This window comes from Eretmochelys imbricata, chromosome 3, assembly GCF_965152235.1.
Source record: "Eretmochelys imbricata isolate rEreImb1 chromosome 3, rEreImb1.hap1, whole genome shotgun sequence".
NCBI lineage: Eukaryota > Metazoa > Chordata > Testudines > Cheloniidae > Eretmochelys > Eretmochelys imbricata.
Window position 1 is genome coordinate 158,350,623 of NC_135574.1, and position 22,326 is coordinate 158,372,948.

Here is a 22,326-nt window from a genome sequence, read left to right on the forward strand (position 1 = left end):
AAACTTTGAAGATTTGGATCTGTGGGTATGTGTCTAGATTTAAAGAAAAAAATTAATAGCACTGTAAATAGAGGTTGAAACAAATTTCCTTCCCAGTTGCTATTATAAGCATAGTATTGCTTATGGTCAGGGCCTGGCTGTAGAATTATGCTCAGGAAGCTCCACTTTCATTTTAACAAAATAAATTTCCTAGCTTACATGGTTATGAAACTTGAAAATGTGTAAAGTGTAAAGAGGATGCAGTAATACCTCCTTGAGTTTGCACAGAACTTGAAGCGCTAGTTCTAAGAGGTTTGAACTGTCCCACTTATCTTAATTGTTGCTAATATTGAAATCTAAAGATGAATATCTGTGCCACACTGAAAATGTGGAGACAACATAAAGTCAAATTTAGTATCAAAATGAGCAGGTGCAGCAGAATTGATTATATTTATTTTCACATTTAATTAATCAAAAACCTGTATATTAAAAATTTATCTGAAGCTGCTGCAGAAAGTTGGGATTTTGGTGCAGAATTTAGAACTAACTTGCTGTGGAGTATATGGGGCCTTGCCTATGCATGAGGATGCATAAATGTTTTCATTATAAAGGATCATTTTCTGATAGCTTTTAGCTGTCAAACTTTTGGCTTTCAAGCTGAAATTTTGCACATTTGTTCTAACTTGGAAGTGAATTTGTGTTGAAAATTTTGATTAAAAATGGACTAGCAGCTTTTGAGAATGAAGATTAGCAGAGGTGACACATGTCTGCTTTTATAAGAACTTTGTTTTGAAGTGCTTCAGTGAGAAGAGATGGGAACTTGAAATAAGGGTGGGACATAGTTTCTAGTTTAAAAATGTGCCTTTCACTAATCCATTAAAATTATTTTTCATTTGGCTGAGTTATAACTCCTTAAAAACATACTGTGGCTTGTGCTCTGGATTTTGTTTTATAATGACCTAATTTTCTAGCTTTCAGATGACTTAAAGGCCCAGGGCATAGCTTGTTGACAACATGCCCACATGCTGTGTTTCTGACTTGTGGCCTGCAGTTCTCCTTCTGTGCATGAGGGTCCTCATAATGCAGAACAGTGGAGTTTCAACTTGCTTAAAGCTTAGGGAGCAGACATTTTGAACACTGGCATGGTAGGAGTGACTAGCTCCTGAAGAATTCATAATTTTGTTCTGTCTCCTTAGCTACAGGCAGGTTTTTCTGAGCCTCCCTGCTGTGAAGCAGAAACTGAAACCAGAACCAAAATTTTATTTGATCAGTTAGATTTTTCAAAAGCTGTGTAGCCAGACTTCAGGTTTGTCTGAAGGACATATTTGGCTCCTATTTTTAGTGTGGAAAGGTATAAGTTAAATGGCATCTTTTTGACTTGGCAGGTCTGCTCCTTTTTTGTGTACCTCTGCAGAACAAACAATTTTGGGAGAATGAATTAGCTTGCGTAACAAAATGGTTAAATGGACACACTTTTTGTAATTGACGTTTCAGTTCACTGAGTTATAAGTGATTTGGAAACTGTACCTACCCCTGAATTCCCCCAATTGATTTTCCTGATTTACTATTTTCCTACTTTTAAAGGAGTTCTCTCCCCTATTTCCTTTAAGACGCATCCAAACAGTGGAGATTGCCTCTACTCGTTTTTCAAAAAAAGGCTGCCAGGTGCTCAAAGTAAACAAATGGGGAGGGATAACAAAATACCTTCTCTATTTTTTTTAATTACAGTAGTCTACTGTTGTTACAAACACTACTGTTGGTAAATATTTTTTTAATTGTTCATTATGTACTTCAATGGTCGCATTTAAAAATTCACTTTCTTCTTCTAACTAGAAACTGAATGAGAACAACACTAGCAGGTACAATGGTGAACCTGATAGTACAGAAAGGAATGATACTTCCTACAAAATATTACAGGTGAGAGAGCTAAGAACTGTATGTCTTATGACCACAGTAAATCTGCAGCGTTACCAGAAAATAGTGTTTGTTATTAGTATGGTGCTAAGCATTTTACAGATTGGTATGAAGATGAGATTCTGTCCTAATGAGATTATTTACTATCTAAATGGACAATATATAAATTAAGGGGAGGGCTTTGGAATGCAACACACAGCCAAGAAGAGATTGAGTAGTGAAGTTTAGCACTCATTTCACTAATTCCATGGCTGCTTTTTAAAATAATTTCTTCTAGCAGGGGAAGGTGGTCATTTAGGTTAACACTCATCTGAAGGGAGGACTAGAGCTTGTAGAATTGGAAAGGGTGGAGACAGCAGATGTGCTTATTAAGCAGAATGTTTGCCTTTTGGCTGTCTTCTCTTCTACTGCTAATATAGTCGAATACCTTTTAACTGAGGAAAAATGCATTGTACTTCAGTGCTCAGATCTGAGTAATGTTCTCTTGATTACACCACTCTGTAAAATAAGAAATGGTAATTGTTTGGTTTTTGTAACCTTTTGTTTTTTATCAGCAGAAAGTTGAATCAGAGCTAGAAATTGGGCATGTGCTTGACCAGTATACCTTACATCCAAGAAGACAGAAGAAAAAGGAAGAAATATTTTTGGAACAGAGAGTTTTTGAGACAGCAAAAACTACTGAAAAAGTATCAACACAAACAAAGGAGCTCGAGTTTGGTGGAAGAATTGGTATGTATGTTAACAATAGTGATAGTCACAGATTTATTTTTACTTGATATCACGTTGCCATTCTCAAAGATTCCCTTCTTTCTCCCCCAATTATGGTCATTCATCTGATGCTACTGTATCTTGTTTGCCTTTGGTGACATTGATACCTCACACTTGGTTCTGTTGTGACCTGCTGTGAGGCAGATGAGCGATTATCATGATCTTTCTACTGCATGTTGGGATACTCCTTGAAGTTACTAGAGTAAGCATCTTTAAATTTCATAATTTGAAAAGCCAGTTGTCTCAAACTCAGATATTCTACCTTTTGGAGAACTACTGAAGGCAAATGTACTTTACTTCAATGGAATTAGTATGATCAGTTTATTTTTTTTAAAAGACAATTGCAAAATAACTGGGTTTAATGCTATAAAAATAAGACAAGGAAAATTTTGGCTGAATAAGGGGTGGTGAAAGATTTCTGACCATTAGTTGATTGAAATCTGGAATAGTTTACAAAGGGAAATAGTGGAGTACCATTGCTTTGGGATGCTGGGTTTTCAGTCTTACATTCTTTGTTATTACAGAAGTAGCCCTTTGGGGTTACAATTAGAGAGGACAAAACTAGAAAAAAATCCATGAGAGAAGCATTCTTGCACTTAGTTCTGTGAATACAGACACCTCGAATGTGGCACACACATTTTCACACAGTGCCTGTGCTAACCACCACTGCCTGTTGCATGTGGTGACTTATTTGTTAATTTATACTACTGTAGTTGGACACAACCCTCGAATAAATCCCTTTATATCTATAGCTATTATTAGCAGGTATTGGTAGGTAAGCAAGTCTAAGGGGGAAAAAAAGAGTTCAGGAGAGTTGGCAGCTTTTTAAAGATATATCCCAGTGCATAGGAAAGATAGGAAGTACAGTAAAAGATAACCCTGGCTTAACCAGGGGGTCTTCAATTACCTGAAGCTCAGACTCCTCCAAAAAGTGGGAAAAAAGTCAAATCATGGAAGATGTGGCGGGGGGAAAAACCACAAGCGTTAGGGACAAAATTAGAAAGGCCAAAGGCACAAAACAAGATTAAACTAGCTAGGGACATAAAGGGTAACAATAAAACATTTTACAAATACATTAGAAGCAAGATGACCAAGGATAAGATAGGCCCATTACTCCATGAGGAGGGAAAGACAATAACAGAAAACAATGGACAAAAGTGTTAAACACCTTTTTTGTTCCAGTTTTCACCAAAAAGGTTAGCAGTGATCTGATAACTAACATAATGAACATCAGTGTAAATTGGGTAGGATCTGAGGCTAAAATAGGGAAAAACAAGTTAAGAATGAACTTTCACAGGAAAATAAGACACTAACACCTATCTATGGGTGAACACTTTTCAAAAAGCGATCACTCTATATCAGTCCTAATCCTTAAAGGAAACCTATACAACAAGATGAGCCTGGGAGCTTAAATTTATTACCCTGCTAGACATGGAAAAACATGGACTCGACAGATTTATGGCTTATTAAAACAATCTGTAATCCACTAACCCCCTTTTTTTTGTCCTATGACTGCAAAGATGTTAACAGGCCACTCTGCCTTGAATGGTCCTTTATCAGCATGTGCTACTTATGCCAAGCAAACTGTTCCACCTTGCACTTTGTTGTGATGCTGGGAGCGCCTTTCCCAGATCTGAAGAGGAGCTCTGTGTGGCTCAAAAGCTTGTCTCTCTCACCAACAGAAGTTGGTCAAATAAAAGATACTACCTCACCTACCTTGTCTCTCTAATAGACATCTAAGGCCATGTCTACACTACCACTTCTGTCAGTATAACTATGGCCCTCAGGGGTGTGAAAAAAACACAGCACTGTGCAACATAAGTTACATCAACAGAAGTGCCAATGTGGACAGTGCTATGTTGGCAGGAGAGCGTCTCCTGTTGACATAGCTACTATAGAGGCGGTTTTATTTTGTTGATGGGCAAGCTCTCTTCTGTTGGCATAGAGCAGCTACATAAGCAGTTTTACAGTGGCGCAACTGCACCGGTACAGCTGTAAGCTTGCTACTGTAGACGTGGCCTAACTTAGACAAGTGAGATGGCTTAAGTCAGCAGGGACTGATGAAATACATCCTAGAATATTTAAGGAACTGGCTGAAGAGATCTCTGAGCCATCAGCAATTATCATTGAGAACCTGGGGAGAATGGGAGAGATCAGAGGGAAAATATAATACCTATGAATAAAAGGGGGAATAAGAACAACCAAGGGAATTATAAACCAGTCATCTTAACTTTGGTACTTGGAGGGATAGTGGAGCAAATAATCAAGTTGTGAGCACCTAGAAGATAAGGTGATAAATAACAGCCAACTTGGATTTGTCAAGAACAAATCATGTCAAACAAACCTAATATCCTTTGATGGCAATGAGCCTTGTGGATGGGAGGAAGAAGTAGATTTGATATCTCAGCTTTAATAAGGCTTTTAATACTGTCCCAGTTGCCCATCTCATAAGCAAACTAGAGAAATCTAGCCTAGACAAACGTACTATGAGGTGGGTGCACAACTGGTTGTAAAATCATACTAAGGGTATGTCTACACTATGAAATTAGGTCGAATTTATAGAAGTTGGATTTTTTGAAAGCGATTTTATTCAGTCAATTGTGTGTGTCCCCACTTAAGACCATTAAGTCGGCGGAGTGCGTTCACAGTACTGAGGCTAGTGTGGACTTCCGGAGTGTTGCACTGTGGGTAGCTATCCCACAGTTCCCGCTGTCTCCGCCGCCCATTGGAATTCTGGGTTGAGATCCCAATGCCTGATGGGGCAAAAAACATTGTCGCGAGTGGTTCTGGGTATATGTCTTCAGGCCCCCCCCCCCCCCCAAAGCAATGGCAGACAATCGTTTTGTGCCTTTTTTTCCTGGGTTACCCGTGCAGATGCCATACCATGGCAAACATGGAGCCCGCTCAGCTCACCGTCACCATACATCTCCTGGGTGCTGGCAGACGTGGGACTGCATTGCTACACAGCAGCAGCTCATTGCCTTGTGGCAGCAAATAGTGCAGTATGACTGGTAGCTGTCCTTGTCGTCTCCTGGGTGCTCTTGGCCGGCCTCGGTCAGGTCGATTGGCGTGCCTGGGCAGACCAGGGGTGCTCCTGGCAGACCTCAGTAAAGTCTGTCAGGGGTGCCTGCAAATAAATGGGAGTGATGCAGGTCATTCTCTTCTTTAAGTTTTGTCTAATGGAGATTCAGTCTTGCCTGGAATATTGGCAGAGGGATAGCTCAGTGGTTTGAGCATTGGCCTGCTAAATCCAGGGTTGTGAGTTCAATCTTTGAGGGGACCATTCTGCCTCAGGCTGCTCTCCCAGCCAGCAGCACCATCTGCTGCTAGCCTACCCCTTGCTCCCCACTCTCTCCCTCCATGAAAGCAACAGCCAACAATTATTTCACGCCTTTTTCCATGCGGGCGCCATATTGCGGTCAGCATCGTCATCCTTCTGCCACTTCCGCTTCCACTCTGCTCTCCTGCTCACGCCATACCACGGCAAGCATGGAGCCCGCTCAGATCACCACGGCAGTTGTGACCGCTCTAAACACCACGTGCATTATCATGCAGTATATGCAGAACCAGAACCTGCAAAAGCTGGCGAGTAGGCGATGGCCGGAGGCCCTCCACCGCATTCTTGGGCGTCTGGGTGAGGAGGGCAGTTGGTTACACAGGGGCTGCAGCGGTGGTCTGTGCTCCTGCTGCCTTTCCTGCACCTCAACCTTATGCCGGAGCATATCAGTTTGATCCTCCAGTAGCCTCAGCATTGCATCCTGCCTCCTCTCATCACGCTGACGTCACCTCTCCTCTCGCTCGTCCCTCCTGTCCCCTTGCTCATCCCTCCTCTCCTCTCGCTCCCTCCTGTCCTTGTGTTCATTTTGTGCTTTCCTGGACTCTGACATTGTCTCCCTCAATGCACTGTGCTGGGCTCTTTCAGTGTGGGAGGCCTGCATGAGCTCAGACAACATTTCATTGCGAGTGCGGTTTTTTCTGTCTTCTAATCTTTGATAGCCTCTGGGACGGAGATGATACGTGGAGCGATGAAACATTTGCAGCTGTGGGAGGGGGAAAAAAGATTAGTCTTTAAAAAGAGACACTTTAGAGAACAATGGGTAAACTTTCACAGTGAAGCAAGCTGTTAACATTACAGAGAACGTGTGCTTTCTTTACAAGGTTGCATTTTGCCTCTTATATTGAGGGCCTGCCGGTATGGTGTGAGAGATTACACATGCAGGGCCGGCGGGCAGCAGAATTCGGCTTGCAGGCAGACGTGGTAAGCCACAGTCTTTTGGCTTCTTTAACCTTCCTAACACGTGGGAATGGTTTCAAACAGCAGCACTCTCAGTTTACATACCAAGCACCTGTTGGGTTGGCCCTTTAAAATGGGTTGGCCATTTAAAAGGAGGGGCTGCGGTTTTCGGGTTATCGTTGTCAAAGTCAGATTCAGGACTCACATAATTTGTCAGACCACTCTGTTTATTAGCAAAGTGCTTTGCTAATGCACCCAGATGTGAGCCCCTCTCTGAGGCTCAAGATAACTTATTTATATAGTTAAGCCAAAGCCAATTTAACATAAGAGACAAAAGAAAGCAGAAACTGACAAATATACATACATATCTTATTTGCATACTAACGTTTACCAATCTCCTAGCTCAGTAGGAGCTCTAAGTTAATTAGTTTGAGGACCCATTGTCTCACACTCCTTAATGTTTCTCTTCCTGACAACTATATTTCAACAAACCCTTCAGGTAGCATTTCTTCAATGAATTATAATTTCAATATAATTCATTCTACTTTCACAACATGTGGCACAAACCCAACTAACACCCCTCCCCACACACACCCCCAATTCTCTGGGTTGATCGCTTCATCCCTTTCCCCACCTCGTGGCTAACAGCGGGGATGATTTCAGCCACAGGCAAACAGCCCAGCAGGAACAGCCACCTCTGAATGTCCCCTTAATAAAATTCCCATGGTCCCAGGTGACCATGAATGATATCACTCTCCTGAGGATAACACAGAGAGATAAAGAACGGATGTTGCTTGAATGCCAGCAAACACTGAGACCATACGGTGCCATGCTTTGTTATGCAGTGATTCCAGACTACGTGCTGCTGGCCTGCTGTGGTAAAGTGTCCTACCATGGAGGATGGAATAAGGCTGTCCTCGCCAGAAACCTTTTGCAAAGGCTTTGGGAGTACATTCAGGAGAGCTTCATGGAGATGTCCCTGGAGGATTTCCGCTCCATCCCCATATCCGTTAACAGACTTTTCCAGTAGCTGTACCGGCCGCGAATGCATCCCAAGTCTTCAGGGCAAATTAATCATTAAACATGCTTGCTTTTAAACCGTGTATTATATTTACAAAGGTACACTCACTAGAGGTCCCTTCTCCGCCTTCTAGGTCCGGGAGCCCGCCTTCGGTGGGTTGGGACGTTACTAGATCCAGGGTGAGAAACAGTTCCTGGCTGTCGGGGAAAATGGTTTCTCTGCTTGCTTGCTATGTTTCAGCCTCCTCCTCCTCCTCATCTTCCTCATCCCCCAAAATCCACATCCCTGTTGCGTGAGAGTCCATTGACAGAGTTCACGCACAGGGCTGGGGTAGTTGTAGGGGCACCCCTTAGAATTGCATGCAGCTCATCATAGAACTTGCATGTCTGGGGCTCTACCCCAAGCAGCCGTTTGCCTCTCTGGTTCTTTGGTAGGCTTGCCTGAGCGCCTTAAGTTTCACGCGGCACTGCTGCGGGTCCCTGTTATAGCCTCTGTCCTTCATGCCCTTGGAGATTTTTTTTCAAATATTTTGGCATTTTGTCTTTTCGAACGGAGTTCTGATAGCACGGATTTGTCTCCCCATACAGCAATCAGATCCACTACCTCCTGTTTGATCCATGCTGGAGCTCTTTTGCGATTTTGGGACTGCATGGTCACCTGTGCTGATCAGCTCGCCACACTGGCCAAACAGGAAATGAAATTCAAAAGTTTGCAGGGCTACCTGCAAACTGGTCTACCTGGCCAGTGCATCTGAGTTGAGAGTGCTGTCCAGAGCAGTCACAATGGAGCACCCTTGGATAGCTCCCGGAGGCCAATACCGTCAAATTGCATCCACACTACCCCAAATTGGACCCAGCAAGGTCGATTTCAGCGCTAATCCACTCATCGGGGAGGAGTACAGAAACCGGTTTTAAGAGCCCTTAAAGTCAGGAAAAAATGGCTTCGTAGTGTGGATGGGTGCAGGGCTAAACCGATCTAAACTGCTAAATCCGACCTAAACTCGCAATGTAGCCCAGGGCTCAGAGTAGTTATCAATGGTTCACAGTCAAGCTGGAAGGGCATATAGAGTGGGATCCTGCAGGAATCTGTCCTGGGTTTGGTTCTATTCAATATCTTTTCAAATGATTTGGATAATAGCATAGAGAATAACGCTTATAAAATATATGGACGATAGCAAGCTAGGAGGGGTTGGAAGTGCTTTGGAGGTCAGGGTTAGAATTAAAAATTATCTTGACAAACTGGAGAAATGGTCTAAAATAAACAGGATGAAATTCAAGAAGGACAAATGCAAAGTACTACACTTAGGAAGGAATAATCTATTGCGCTGTAGCAGGATTTCAGACCGTTGGGGGAGAACGCGCCCTTTTGGTGAATGTGGCTTCTCATAGTAAGACTGGCGAGGCCTAGCAGACAGAGATTAGGGAGCTTCCCTTGGTTGGGGCTAGAAGCTAGAGTCTATGGGGCTGCCCTTGGCCTCAGGGCTGTGGGGCCTAGTATTAGGCTATGGGGACCTGTGCCCACCCTACTCTACTAGGTCCCAACCCAGTGCCCTGCAGAACCTGTAGTCCTGGCTTCAGGCTTAGGTCCCTTGCTCAATAAACATGTTCCCTGGGCCACTTCATACTGTTTGTCCTGAATCCTGTAGTTCCTTCAGGGGTAGCAGCCTTCCATCTCTTACATTCTCTGTGGTTGACTGGGGTCTTGGTGTGGATTCAGTGCCTTCAGGCTCTGCAGGCTGGAGTTCTAGCAGCTCCCTGGTAGGAGCCTGCAGCATGCATCTGCTCTCCTCAGTCAGCTCTGATTGAGCTAAGCTGCCACCTTTTATATACTGCTTCCAACTGGAGTATGCCCAGTGGGGGCGTGGGCTCCTGACCCCAAAGTGCATGGTTAACCCTTGCGGGGCTAGTGCAGGGTTGGCACACCCCCTCACATTCGCACATACAAAATGGGAAATTACTGTGTAGGTAGGAGTACTGTAGAAAACAATCTGGGGGTTGTAGTGGATCACAAGCTTAATATGAGTCAACACTGTAATACTGTTGAGAGGGGGGGAAAAAAGGCAAACATCATTGTGCGATGTACTAGCAGGAGTGTTGTAAGCAAAACATGAGCAAAAAGAAAAGGAGTACTTGTGGCACCTCGTGGCTAAAACATGAGCAGTAATTCTTCCATTCTACTCAGCAGCGATAAGGCCTCCACTGAAGTACTGTGTTCAGTTCTGGGCACCACACTTCAGAGGCAGTCCAGAAGAGAGGAACATAAATATTTAAAGGTCTAGAGAACAAGACCTGCAAGGAAAGACCCAAAAAATTGGGTTAGTTAAGTCTGGAGAAAAGAAGGTTGAGGGGGGACATAACTGTCTTCAAGTATGTAAAAGGGTTGTTATAAAAAGAGGGGGGATAAGTTTTTTTCCCTATCCACTGAAGACAGGACAAGAAGTAATGGGCATAAACTGCAGCAAGGAGACTTAGGTTAGACATTAGGCAAATGTCCTAATTGTAAAGGTAGTTAAGGATTAGAATGAATTACCAAGGGAGGTTGTGGAATCTCTGTCATTGGAGGTATTTATAAACAGGTAAGGCCAACACCTGTCAGGGATATTATAGATAATATTTAGTCCTGCCTCATCTATGGACTAGATGCCTATTGAGGTCCTCTCCAATCCTACCTTTCTATTATTTTATTTTTTGTCTTTTGATTAGTCACACAGGGCACAGCAAGATAATCTGTCTCCACTGGCACTGGATCTAATATTCTAAATTTCAGAGCACCTTCAACTGCTCTCCTTAAAGAGTCTAGATGAAAACAGTGATCTTAAAATTACGCTGATCTAATTACATTGAACCTAGTTTGAATTAAAAAAAAAAATTACACTGTCCAACTTCACAACTGGTTGAGTTGGCAGTTTTAAGATTTCCTGTCTTAAAAGCAATTTATTTATATTATCTAAGGTTATGGAATTCTTTGTTTATAATAGTCTGTTTCTAGAGAAGAAGTTTTGCTCTAAAACAGCAACACCAATTTATAGAAATGCCAGTTTAGATAATTTATATATGGTTTTACATTATAAAATTTCTTTTACCACTCTCTTTCTGGTATTAAGGTAACTCTAGAGTGCGTGGTTTGTTTATAGAAATCCTCTTTTTTAAAACCAAATAAACTATGTAGCGTGGTATTATTATTATTATTATTATTTATTATTATTTTTAATTGGCACTTATTTAGGATGACTTTTTCACTTGTGGCTAACACAGCCATTGTAAACACATAGTGGTAATCTTTGATAGCATTATATGCAATTGTTTGTTTTATCAAATAAGTGTTTATCCTGGTATGAAATAATGTATGGGTTTATTAATCTACAGATTGAGAATTGTTCTAATGGGATGTTTTTATTTTCCAAGTTTCTTTTACTATTGTGTGGTTTTTATTTACAGGGGCCTTTTGCATGATATTTTTCCTGCCTGCCACTGTATTTTATTTGCTGTTGAAGTGCAAACAGGAAGACCCCAGTGTTATGAACTTCCCTCCTTTGCCAGCATTTGATAGTTTATGGGAGACCAGAGTGTTTGGTGTCTTTCTTCTGTGGTTCTTTCTTCAAGCTCTGTTTTCCTTACTGCCAGTTGGAAAGGTAAACTTCTAGTAGTAAATGTGTTCTGGAGGGTTTTGTGGGCTGGGTTGATAGAAGGTTTGATTCCATTATTTGAAATACTGTTAATTAACCAATAACTATCTGTTTATCAATACTATATTGGAATATAACTACTTCAGATTTGTTGAAAGCTTAAATTACACAACTGCCACCTTGAAAACCCTTGCTGCCAGAAGTCTGATTTCTGGTCATATATCCCAGTCCCTCAATACACTATACAGTAACCATTTATCATTTAGGGATCATGTAGTAAAATGGACTTGATGCACTGACAGAATCGTAGAAGAATGACATATGGTAACTTTTGAGCATATACATTTTTACCAGCTTCTGTTACTGAATTTCTATATGGTTCCATCACTACGTCAAATAGAAGAGAGTATTTACTTCAAGATATAAGCTTCATTATTGGGAAGTTGCAAGCTCAGGAAGTCATTCCTAACCATCCCACTCCTACACATGTATGCACAATTGGACAGCTACATTATATTGTTCTTTACCCTTTCTCTGAAGAATCAGATATTGCCCACTCCTGGAAGAAAGACTACAAAAGTAGATAACCGTTGGTCTAGTTTGGAATGGCAATTTCTATACAAGTCGACAATCCTTTAGTTTGACTGTTTAAAATCGGTCATTGGACTCTTCATTGATTCTACTCTGGGAAACAGAAGCTTCTGACTTTGTAACACTTGTGTAAAAATTGCCACCTCTCGCTTTCTTCAGACATAAATTTCACTGAGATTTCAGACACCCATGCTTATAGAAGTTCCTTGAAAGTTTTTATAAACATAGCTAATGTTTGTATTTCTGTCTTTCTCTTCCCGTTAATTTTCCTTGCCCTCTAAATAATATTTGAAAGAATGCTTTTTAGGGACTTGGTCTACTTGAGGTCTAGTCAATTAAAAAAATTAAAAACTTCTCTTCTGGCCTTCAAACAATCCCCTATCCTCACTAAGCTCATCATCAGAAGCAAGCTCCCCACAGACTAGGACACACCAACTCAAAACAGCACCAGACCCTGTCAGAACAACAGGTGCAAAACCTGCAGACATGCCTGCATTGCTACAATGATCAACACCCACCACAACACACCTTTCAAGATTTATGGGTCCTACACATGTCTGTCACATCCAGCGCATCAAATGCCCCAAACAACTATGTGGGTGAAACCAGACAATCACTATAGTCTCGAATGAACTGACATAGAAAGATAATAAAAGACAAAAACATCATGTTACCTGGGGTGGACGCTTCAAAAAGCATTAATTCCATATCTGACCTCTCAGTCCTTATCCTCAAAGGAAACTTGCATAACACCTTCAAAAGATGAGCGTGGGAACTTAAAATTATAACTCTGCTAGACACTAAAAATGTAGACTAAACAGAGAGAGTGCTTTTATGGCTCATTACAATTCGTTATGCACCTTACTGCCTGCTAACTTTTAATTGTGCATTTCATTTTAAGTGGCCTATAGCATGTGCTGTAGGGTGATGTCGTGGCAGGGGTCTACCGTAGACCATCAAATCAGGATGAGTAGGTGGATGGGATGAAGCATTTCTTGAACAACAGAAATATGCAAAACAAGACCTGGTAGTAATTGTAGACTTTAACTACCCAGAAATTTGTCTGAAAAGTAAAACGGCAAAACATAATTTCTAATAAGTATTTGGAATATGTTGGGGATAAACTTTTGTTTCAGAAAGTGTAGGAAGTAACTAGGGGGACAACAGTTTTAGACTTGATTCTGACCAACAGGGAGAAATTGGTAGCAAATCTGAAGGTGGAAGGCATTTTGGGTAAAAGTGATCATGAAATGATAAATTTCATGATCCTATAGAAAGGAAGGTGTGAGAGCAGGAGAGGAACAATGGACTTCAAAAAGCAGACTTTAACAAACTTAGAGAACTGGTAGGTAAGGTTTCATGGGAAGAAAAACTAAGGGAAATAGGATTTTAGTATTGTCGGCTCTTTCTCAAGAAGACAATATTAAAGGTACAACTCTAAACTATCCCAATGTGAAGGAGAGATAGGGAGAATAGTAAGAGGCCAGTATGGCTTCATCAGGAGCTCTTCAATTACCTAAAAATCAAAAAAGTCTTACAAAAGTGGAAACATGGACAAATTGCTAAGGAGTACAAAGAATAGCACAAGCATTATACACAATAGTACAAACAATAGGAACAAAGTCAGAAGGACTGAGGCACAAAATGAATTACACCTAGCAAGGGTCATAAAAGGCAGTAAGAAGTTCTTTAAATACATTAGGAGCAAGGGGAAAAACAAATGAAAGTATAGGCCCATTACTTAGTGGGGAAGGATTGCTAATAACTGATATCAAGATGGCTGAGGTATTTAATGCCTATTTTGCTTCAGTCCTCACTAAAAACTTTAATGGTGACCAGATACTCAACAGAATTAATATTAACAAGAGGGAAGGAATACAAGCCAAAAAAAGGGAAAGCACACGTTAAAGAATAATTAGAGAAGTTAGATATATTCAAGTCAGCAGGGCCTGATGAAATTCATTTTAGAGTACTTGAGGAACTAACTGAAGCAATCTTGGAACCATTAGTCATCATCTTTGAGAACTCCCCGGGATCACATGATGTCCCAGAGGCCTGCAGAGGGGCAACAAAGAGGACCCAGGAAATTATAGACCAGTCAGCCTAAGTTTGATATCTGAAAAAATACTGGAACAAATTATCAAAAAATCAATTTTGTAAGTACCTAGAGTATAATATGGTTATAAGGAACAGCCAACATAAATTTGTCAAGAACAAATCATGCCAAGCCAACTTAATTTTTTTCTTTAACACGGTTAGTGGCCTAATGGATGGCAGGGTTGAGGGGAGAAGTAGAGACATGATATATCTTGATTTTTAGTGAGGCTTTTGACACAGTCCCATGTAATTCTCATAAGCAAACTAGGGAAATGAGGGTCTTGATGAAATTGCACTAAGGTTGGGTGCACAAGTGGTTGAAAGACCATACTCAGAAAGGACAGGTTTCAGAGTAACAGCTGTGTTAGTCTGTGAGCTGTAGCTCACGAAAGCTCATGCTCAAATAAATTGGTTAGTCTCTAAGGTGCCACAAGTACTCAAAAAGGATTTTTCAATGATTCGCTGCCAAACTGGAAGGGCATATCTAGTGGGGTTCCACATGGGTCAGTCCTGGGTCCAGTTCTAGTCAATATTTTCATTAATGACATGTATAATGGAGTGTAGAGTATGCTTATACAATCTTCAGATGACACCGCACCAGGAAGGATTGCAGCACTTGGGAGGACAGGCTTAGAATTCAAAAGGACCTCGACAAATTGGAGAATTGGTTTGAAATGAACAAGATGAAATTCACTAGAGACAAATGTAAAGTACTTCATTTCGGAAGGAAAAATATTGTATCACTACAAAATGGGGAATAATTGGTTATGTGGTAGTACACCTCTACCCCGATGTAATGCAGTCCTCGGGAGACAAAAAAAAATCTCACTGCGTTATAGGTGAGACCACGTTATATCAAACTTGCTTTGGCCCTCCCAATTCCTTGTTCCCTGACCGCCCCCTCCAGCGACCCCCGCCCCCTGACAGGTGCTCGCAGGCAGCGGAGTAACGTGGCCCCAGTCTGCTCCACTCCACCACCTCCCAGTCGCGGCGCTCCGCTTCCCGCCGCCGGTGAGTGCGGGGAGGTTGGGGAAAGGACACCCTCTGCACTCACTGGCGGCAGGAAGTGGAGCGATGCGGCCCCAGCCTACTCCGCTTTCCTTGCCCCAGCCCCAGCCGTGTTGCTGGGGTGGGGGTTGGGGAAAGGTCCCACCCTCACCTGTGGTGGGAACAGGAGTGCCACAACTGGGAGCTGGCAGAGTAGAGCAGGCTGGGGCTGGGCTGCTCTACTTCCCCCGCTGCCGGTGAGTGCGGGGGGGGATCCTTCCCCCAAGCCCCCTCCCCCGAGCGACACGGCTGGGGTGAGGGAAGCGAAGCGGTCTGCTCCCAGCCCCCCGCTAATCCCTTGGGCCACTCTGGGACTGCAGGGCCTCCAAAAGTGGACCCTTCCCCCCCTCCCCCAGCTCCTTCCTCCCAGACCGTGGGGGGGGGGGGGGAGCCCCTGACCGCCCCCAAGACTCTCTGCCTCTTATCCAACCCCTCCAGCCCGACCCCCTTAACACGCTGCTCAGAGCAGCGTGTCGGAGCGTTACCGCTTTGTATGCGAACCCGCGTTATATTGAGTCGCATTATAAAGGGGTAGACGTGTACATCTGAAAAGGGATTTGGGGGATATAGTGGATCACAAATTGAATATATGATGCAGTTGCAAAAAAGGCAAATATTCTGGGGTAGATTAACAGTAGTGTTATATATTAGCCATAGGAGGTAATTATCCCACTATTCAGCACTGGTGAGACCTCACCTGGAGCACTGTGTCCAATTCTGGGTGTCGCACTTTAGGAAAAATGTGGACAAATCAGAGAGACTCCAGAAGAGATCAGCAAAAATGATTAAAAGTTTGGAAAACCTGACCTATAAGGAAAGGTTAAAAAAAACTGGGCATGTTTAGTCTTGAGAAAAGACTGAGATGTTGACCTGGTAAGTCTTCAAATATATTACAGGCTGTTATAAAGAGGACAGTAATCAATTGTTCTCCATGGCCACTGAAGGTAGGATAAGAAATAATCATCTTAATCTGCAGCAGTGGAAGATTTAGGTTAGATATTAGGAAAAACTTCCTAACTATAAGGGTAGTTAAGTGCTGGAATAGGCTTCCAAGGGAGCTTGTGGAATCCCCATCATTTAGAGGCTTTTAAAAACTGTTTGGACCAACACCTGTCAAAGATGTTTTAGGTTTACTTAGTCTTTAGTGTTGCCTCAGTGGTGTGCGCGGGACTTGATGACTTCTTGCAGTCCTTTCCCACCCAACATTTCTGTGGTTGTGTGTGTGAACCCTTAAGTATGCTTTAATCTGTCTCTGGTTACCTTCCCCAGACCTGAAGAAGAGTTCTGTGTAGCTCAAAAGTTTGTCTCCTCCATGAACAGAAGTTGGTCCAGTAAAAGATAATTACCTCACCTACCTTGTCTCTATTTAAAAAAAAAAAAAAAAAGATTGAAAAGTCGTTTCAGGTATTGAACCTGCTCCTGACTCCCCTTGTAAACCACATTTTCCTATTTTATTTTCCCTTTTTTAAATGACCCTCCCTGCTCTGTGTGGGAAAATACAAAATAAATGGGAAGCTAACTGAAGGGAACCTGACATTATACTTTGCATTTGACAATGCTTTCTGTAAACTAATTAAGTGATGGAGAGAATAGACTTGCTAGCTTTCATTTTTGAATGAAATCAGCTGTTGCTAGTTATTACAGAAGGTACAAAAATTTTAGAAAGGAGTAAGATTTTCAAGTTGATGGCATGCCTCTAGTTGACTGTCATGACTGAACTTCTGTCATGTTGGCAAATGAAATTATTTGAATCAAGTTTTTTAAAAAAATCAACTAGTCTTTCATCCTTTCTCTTCTAAGATTGTAGAAGGAATGCCACTTTTGAATGGAAGAAGACTACAATACAGAATAAATGGTAAGTGTGTTCAATAGTCTCCTTTGAAATTTGTCTAATCTGTGACACTCAGTTTTAATTAACTCAGTGCCACAGGTTAATTAAAATGCACATTGTGTAGTAACAGTGGGGAAAAGTTAGATGTTTTGTGAATGTTTTTTGCTTTGTGGTGTTGCTTTTGTATGTTGGCTTGTTGGGGGGCACACATTCTCCAATGTCTTCTGTAGCTGTGCAACATGAATAAAGTGATCATTGGGCTAACTCAAGTCAGTTTGTATTATTACCTTTGGTGATTCCATGTCCATGCTCACATTTTCCTTAAAATCACTCCTAATGTAACTAAAAACAGGAAAGCTATGTTATCTCCTGTCTTTCTTGGTCTGTTATACTTCCTAGCTTACTTTGGAGGCTGCTAAGTAATTGCATAGCTATGGAGACCTACTGTTTTGGTGCATCTGTCCTTGTCCATAGAAACAAAATTTTGTGTGTGTGTTTTTTTTTTGTTCCGATAACTCCAAGATGCTCAGTATATTGAGCAGTTTGTAGCTCAAGTAACTTCTCATGGTGATCCCTTCATAAATACTATGGAGTTGTGCAGTTTGCAGCTTTTGAAGGATATGCACATGACACAGTCGGGCTCATTGCTTCCGTCCATTCCCCCCACAAGATCCCTGTGTGCCACCCATCTATACCCTTCCATTTCAGGCACTCCTTACGTGCTCCCTACAATGCCCTTCCTTACCCCTTCCTTAACGCTGGGGGCTGTGTGTTGTCCATTCCCCACTCTGCCATATGCCAGGGAGACTGCCAGTCTCCTGGCCCAGAGGTTCTGTTTGCTCCATTACTCCCCCATACCAGAGTCCCTTAATCTCCCCTCATGCTGGGGCTGTATGCATGCCCTTTGTTCTTCCATCATTCTTATTTGTAATTTTTCTGTCTGGAGGGAAGTTATTCAGGGTGTCATACATTAAACTCTGTTGGGAAGATGGGCATAGCTGAATTAGCAGTATTGTGCTGGAAAGCATTATTGAGTGCTATCAACCAGTTATTTGATCTACAGATAATTGCACAGGTGCTTGAAGCAGTTGGTCTGTTAAACAGGGGATAGAGGTGTGTCTTCCCTTTTCCCCCTCTCTTGGTTTTCCAATTTTCCCTAAATCAATAAGGTTCTGGCTACTGATGCCCAGAATATTCCCTGATATTTTAGAATTAACTCAATTTGGCATTCAAAAGTTAATGTGTTTAAAGAGATGAGTGCATGCCCTCACAAGCTCGGACAATAATAGAGCAAAACTTTGAAAATAGAATAGCCATACAAAAATACATATGGAGAGTAGGTATTCTGTGCACTCTCTCCTTTGTCGCTATTTACTCTTTCTGGACCAAAGGTTTCCCTTCCATTATTCAAACTTATCCAGCAGAGTGAATGATCACAGGGTCCTACCACCCCCAAGCCCAGCTATGACTCTTACACCAAGGCCTGTGGCAGTTGCAGCAGACAAGGGACTCTGGCTCCCCTCTATCTTGGGCTTCAGGTAACAAGTCTGTTCCTGCCTGCTTTCTTACCTGGCATGCAATGTTTAGAGCTCAAGTTCTTGCTCTCACCTTTCCACTTCAAATAAGCAGTTCATCCTATAGGATCTCTTAACCTAACTCTCAATGCTTTCACATCCCCTGTCCCTCCAAGGACAAGATGTGCTTCAAAAGGGCCCTCCCATGTTTCTGCTGGGCAGCTCTGTATGCTTCAGCGCTCTGTCCCCTTAACACCTATAGAGTAGTGTTCAGAAGATCCTCTTGTGCTGAGCAACACAACACACTGCAATAAGACAGTTGCTCACGAAAGAAAGTTTTTCTTACTGTTGAGAAAACAACACTGATGTCCAAACCTCTGCCTTTTCTGTTCAGGTTCTTACACTGCACCATCATCGTGTATTGAGCACCTTTTAGTACTGCTTTAAGAAGTTGAGACAGGTCTAGTAAATGTCAACTAGTGTTGTAACAATGTCGATCCCAGGCTATTTTTATATATATAAAAAATATCAAATATCTTGGGATCGACATGGCTACATATGCTAGGACTGACATGGCTACAACAACACTGCATGTAACTAGCATCTGTTCTGTGGTGCTTATCTTTTTGTTTTTATTTTTCCCTAGTGGAAAATAAAAAAAAAAAAAAGACATTCAAGTGTGTGTGTGATGATGTGTGTGCTTTTTATTATGAAGTTTAGATTGAAGAGGTATGTGTGCGCATGTGGGATGGAAAGCAGCAAAGCCTGTGGTTTGGTTTAGTTTAGTTTCTGTGGGAGAGCACATTCCTGGATCTCCCAAAAGATTTTTATCTCCTACACAACTGAGCTTTTAGCCTTGTGGTGGATATGTTGCCAGAGGATCATAGCTGTAGACGGTGGTCCTTGTCCTGGAGCTTTAGGTGACCTGTTTGATAATCCAGGCCCAGATTATTACTTGTCTTGAAGAAAAGTACTGAAGTCTTGAACTTGATGCAATATTCTATGGTGAGCCAGTGAAGTGAATAGATAGGTTACCCTCAAGCACATCAAACCTATGCTGCTGAGGAGGGGGCTGCTGCATTTTGTATTAACTGTAGGCCAGGTAGACTGTATTGCTGTAGTCCTGTTGTGTGTTGCTGAAAACCAAGTCATTATGCGACCCTAGCCAGCTGGAGGTGGTAGAATTCATTGCTCATAGACATTGCTATGTTGAGAGCTTAGCATAAACCTGGAATCCAGGGTCAGTTCTAAACTGCACACTGGCTTGATCAGTTGTGGGTATGGACCTTCAACCAGAGGAGACTGTGGCTGAAAACTCCTAAAAAATCTTTTCTTCTTCCAGCCAGCATGACCTCTGCTTGGCCTGTTACATGCATGTTGCTATGCCTATACATCAGGGGTGGCCAACCTGTGGCTCCGGAGCCACATGCGGCTCTTCAGAAGTTAATATGCGGCTCCTAGTAAAGGCACCGACTTGGGGGCTGGAGCTACAGGCGCCAACTTTCCAGTGTGCCAGGGAGTGTTCACTGCTCAACCCCTGGCTCTGCCACAGGCCCTGTCCCCACTCCACCCCTTCCACCCCTCCTCTGAGCCTGCTATGACCTCGCGATCTCTCCTCACCCACGAGCCTCCTGCACGCCACAAAACAGCTGATTGGGAGTTGCGGGGAGGGAGAGCGAGGCACTGATTGTCGGGGCTGCTGGTGGGCGGGAGGCGCTGGGGCAGGAGCTGATGTGTGGGCTGCTGACGTATTACTGTGGCTCTTTGGCAATGTACATTGGTAAATTCTGGCTCCTTCTCAGGCTCAGGTTGGCCACCCCTCCTGTACATGGAAGCCCTGATTCTGCTAAATGCTTAGCTGAACTGGGGCACATCTATACACATGATTAAAAAATTAGATAATTATGTCATTGTAGGTATCTTTAAATTTTATTTTTCAAAACTTCACAAAATCATGCACAAATGTAATGAATGACTGCTATACTAAAAGTTATGTCTTTTGACTTGGCTTATTTGTAACTTTTGTTTGTTTGTCTTTTTTAAAGGATTTTATGCTTTTGTCCTGACTGCTGCCGCTGTTGGAAATTCTTTATATTTTGAAATTGAGCTTCATTATTTATATGACCATTTCCTGCAGTTTGCAGTCTCTGCTGCAATTTTTTCTGTGTTGTTGAGCATTTATCTCTATGCCCGGTCCCTGAAAGCACCTAAGGAAGAACTGTCACCTGGTGGAAATTCTGGTAAGTGTGTGAGTAATATTTCAAACCTTTTCTCCCTTCTGTTTTATTACACTTTCATTGTACGAACAAGTCTTTGCTAAGTCAAATCTTAAGTACATTTTAGGATAATTGCCATAATGGTCTGGCTAATCATTATATGTTTTACTGTTCTCATATTTATATTGCAAGTTGAATGTTTTTTAATAAAGATACAGATGCTGCATAGCACCTCAAATTTATTTGCCTTTTTTTGCATAATGAACTCAGCAGCATTATTTGAAGTATTTTATGTAGCCTTGTCCTTAGAGATGAGAGGAAAATTATTTTTCTTTTTCAGTTTTCAGCATTTGGTAGTCTTCTGTATAGTCACTTTTACACTTTCCCTTGTTTGTTGAAAGCTTTCCAACAACAGCTTGTGGGGAGGAGCAGGGAGAAAATGATTGACTGAAAAACTAGAAACATTGGCAGTGGGAAGTAGGGGTAGAGGAGAATTTCAATGTATTATTTTAACTCTGTTTGTTTTTTTGTTTGTTGTTTTTTACTTGGCTGCATCCTTTTTTAAATCTAGTAGTTTAACTTAGTTTTTGGAAGGATAGTTTGGCTCCAGTGGTGGTTCTACTCATTTATGCAAAGTTAAGCATATGCACCAGGTTTTTTTAGGGTCAGTGATAAATTGGGGGAAAAGATTGACTATGCACAAATTTACCAAATGTACAAATAAAAGTAGATTTTTTTTCCTAAACATACAGTTATGATAGTAGTAATTTTGTCTTTTACTTGTAACAGGATGGGGGGGGATAGGACTTCAGACCTTGCTGGTTAACTGCAGAAATGTGTGTATATAACACGACATTAAACTGACAGTGTTGCTTCTAATGGAATAGCAGTATGATGACTAACAAGGGGAGTTATCGGATAAAATGAATGAGTGAAACAAGAAAATTATTGAAAACTTGAGCTTACTGGCTTTTTGCTGGTGCATGGGAGTGAACAAGAAGGAATATGAGAAATTGTCTCAATAATTGTGCTTCTAAAAGTATAGCTCTAATGTTCAAAAGGTGACTTTTTAAAAATGGTATTCTATGTTTCTTCTATATAAGATTTTTTCTGTCTGCCAGCTGAGCCATTTCTGTCCTTCTTGTCCATCTTCAAAAGTTAACAAGAATTCTGCCTTCTAGCATATGCATATACTATTCTCTCTTCTCCCACTTCCACCCCCCCACACACACACCAAAAAAAAAATTAGTCACACTTTATTCACTTATGTATTGTTTCATTTTCTTGATTAAAACTGTTACATGTACTTGGCTGAAGGTACATTGCTGCTGTCCAGCACAGAGTGAGGGGTGGGGTGGGAACTTAAGAGTAGGAGCAGCTAAGATTAGTTATATGTAACTTGGACATGGGGGTTGTGATGTCACTGTGTCACAGAAAATGAAACAAGAAAAGGAGTACTTGTGGCACCTTAGAGACTAACAAATTTATT

At 41.8% G+C, this 22,326-nt stretch overlaps 1 protein-coding gene across 3 annotated transcripts in view; it reads left to right on the top strand.

The window, feature by feature from the left end:
• LBR (lamin B receptor) overlaps positions 1–22,326 on the top strand; it is a 43,887-nt gene that overhangs the window by 13,244 nt on the left and 8,317 nt on the right. For 2 of the 3 annotated variants that reach the window (XM_077813690.1, XM_077813687.1), the window contains exons 4-8: positions 1,813–1,896; positions 2,448–2,622; positions 11,354–11,547; positions 17,077–17,131; positions 20,667–20,861. In XM_077813690.1, coding sequence (XP_077669816.1) covers positions 1,813–1,896; positions 2,448–2,622; positions 11,354–11,547; positions 17,077–17,131; positions 20,667–20,861 — 703 coding nt within the window. The remainder of the gene's footprint in view (positions 1–1,812; positions 1,897–2,447; positions 2,623–11,353; positions 11,548–17,076; positions 17,132–20,666; positions 20,862–22,326) is intronic. The other variant, XM_077813689.1, reaches the window with a different exon arrangement.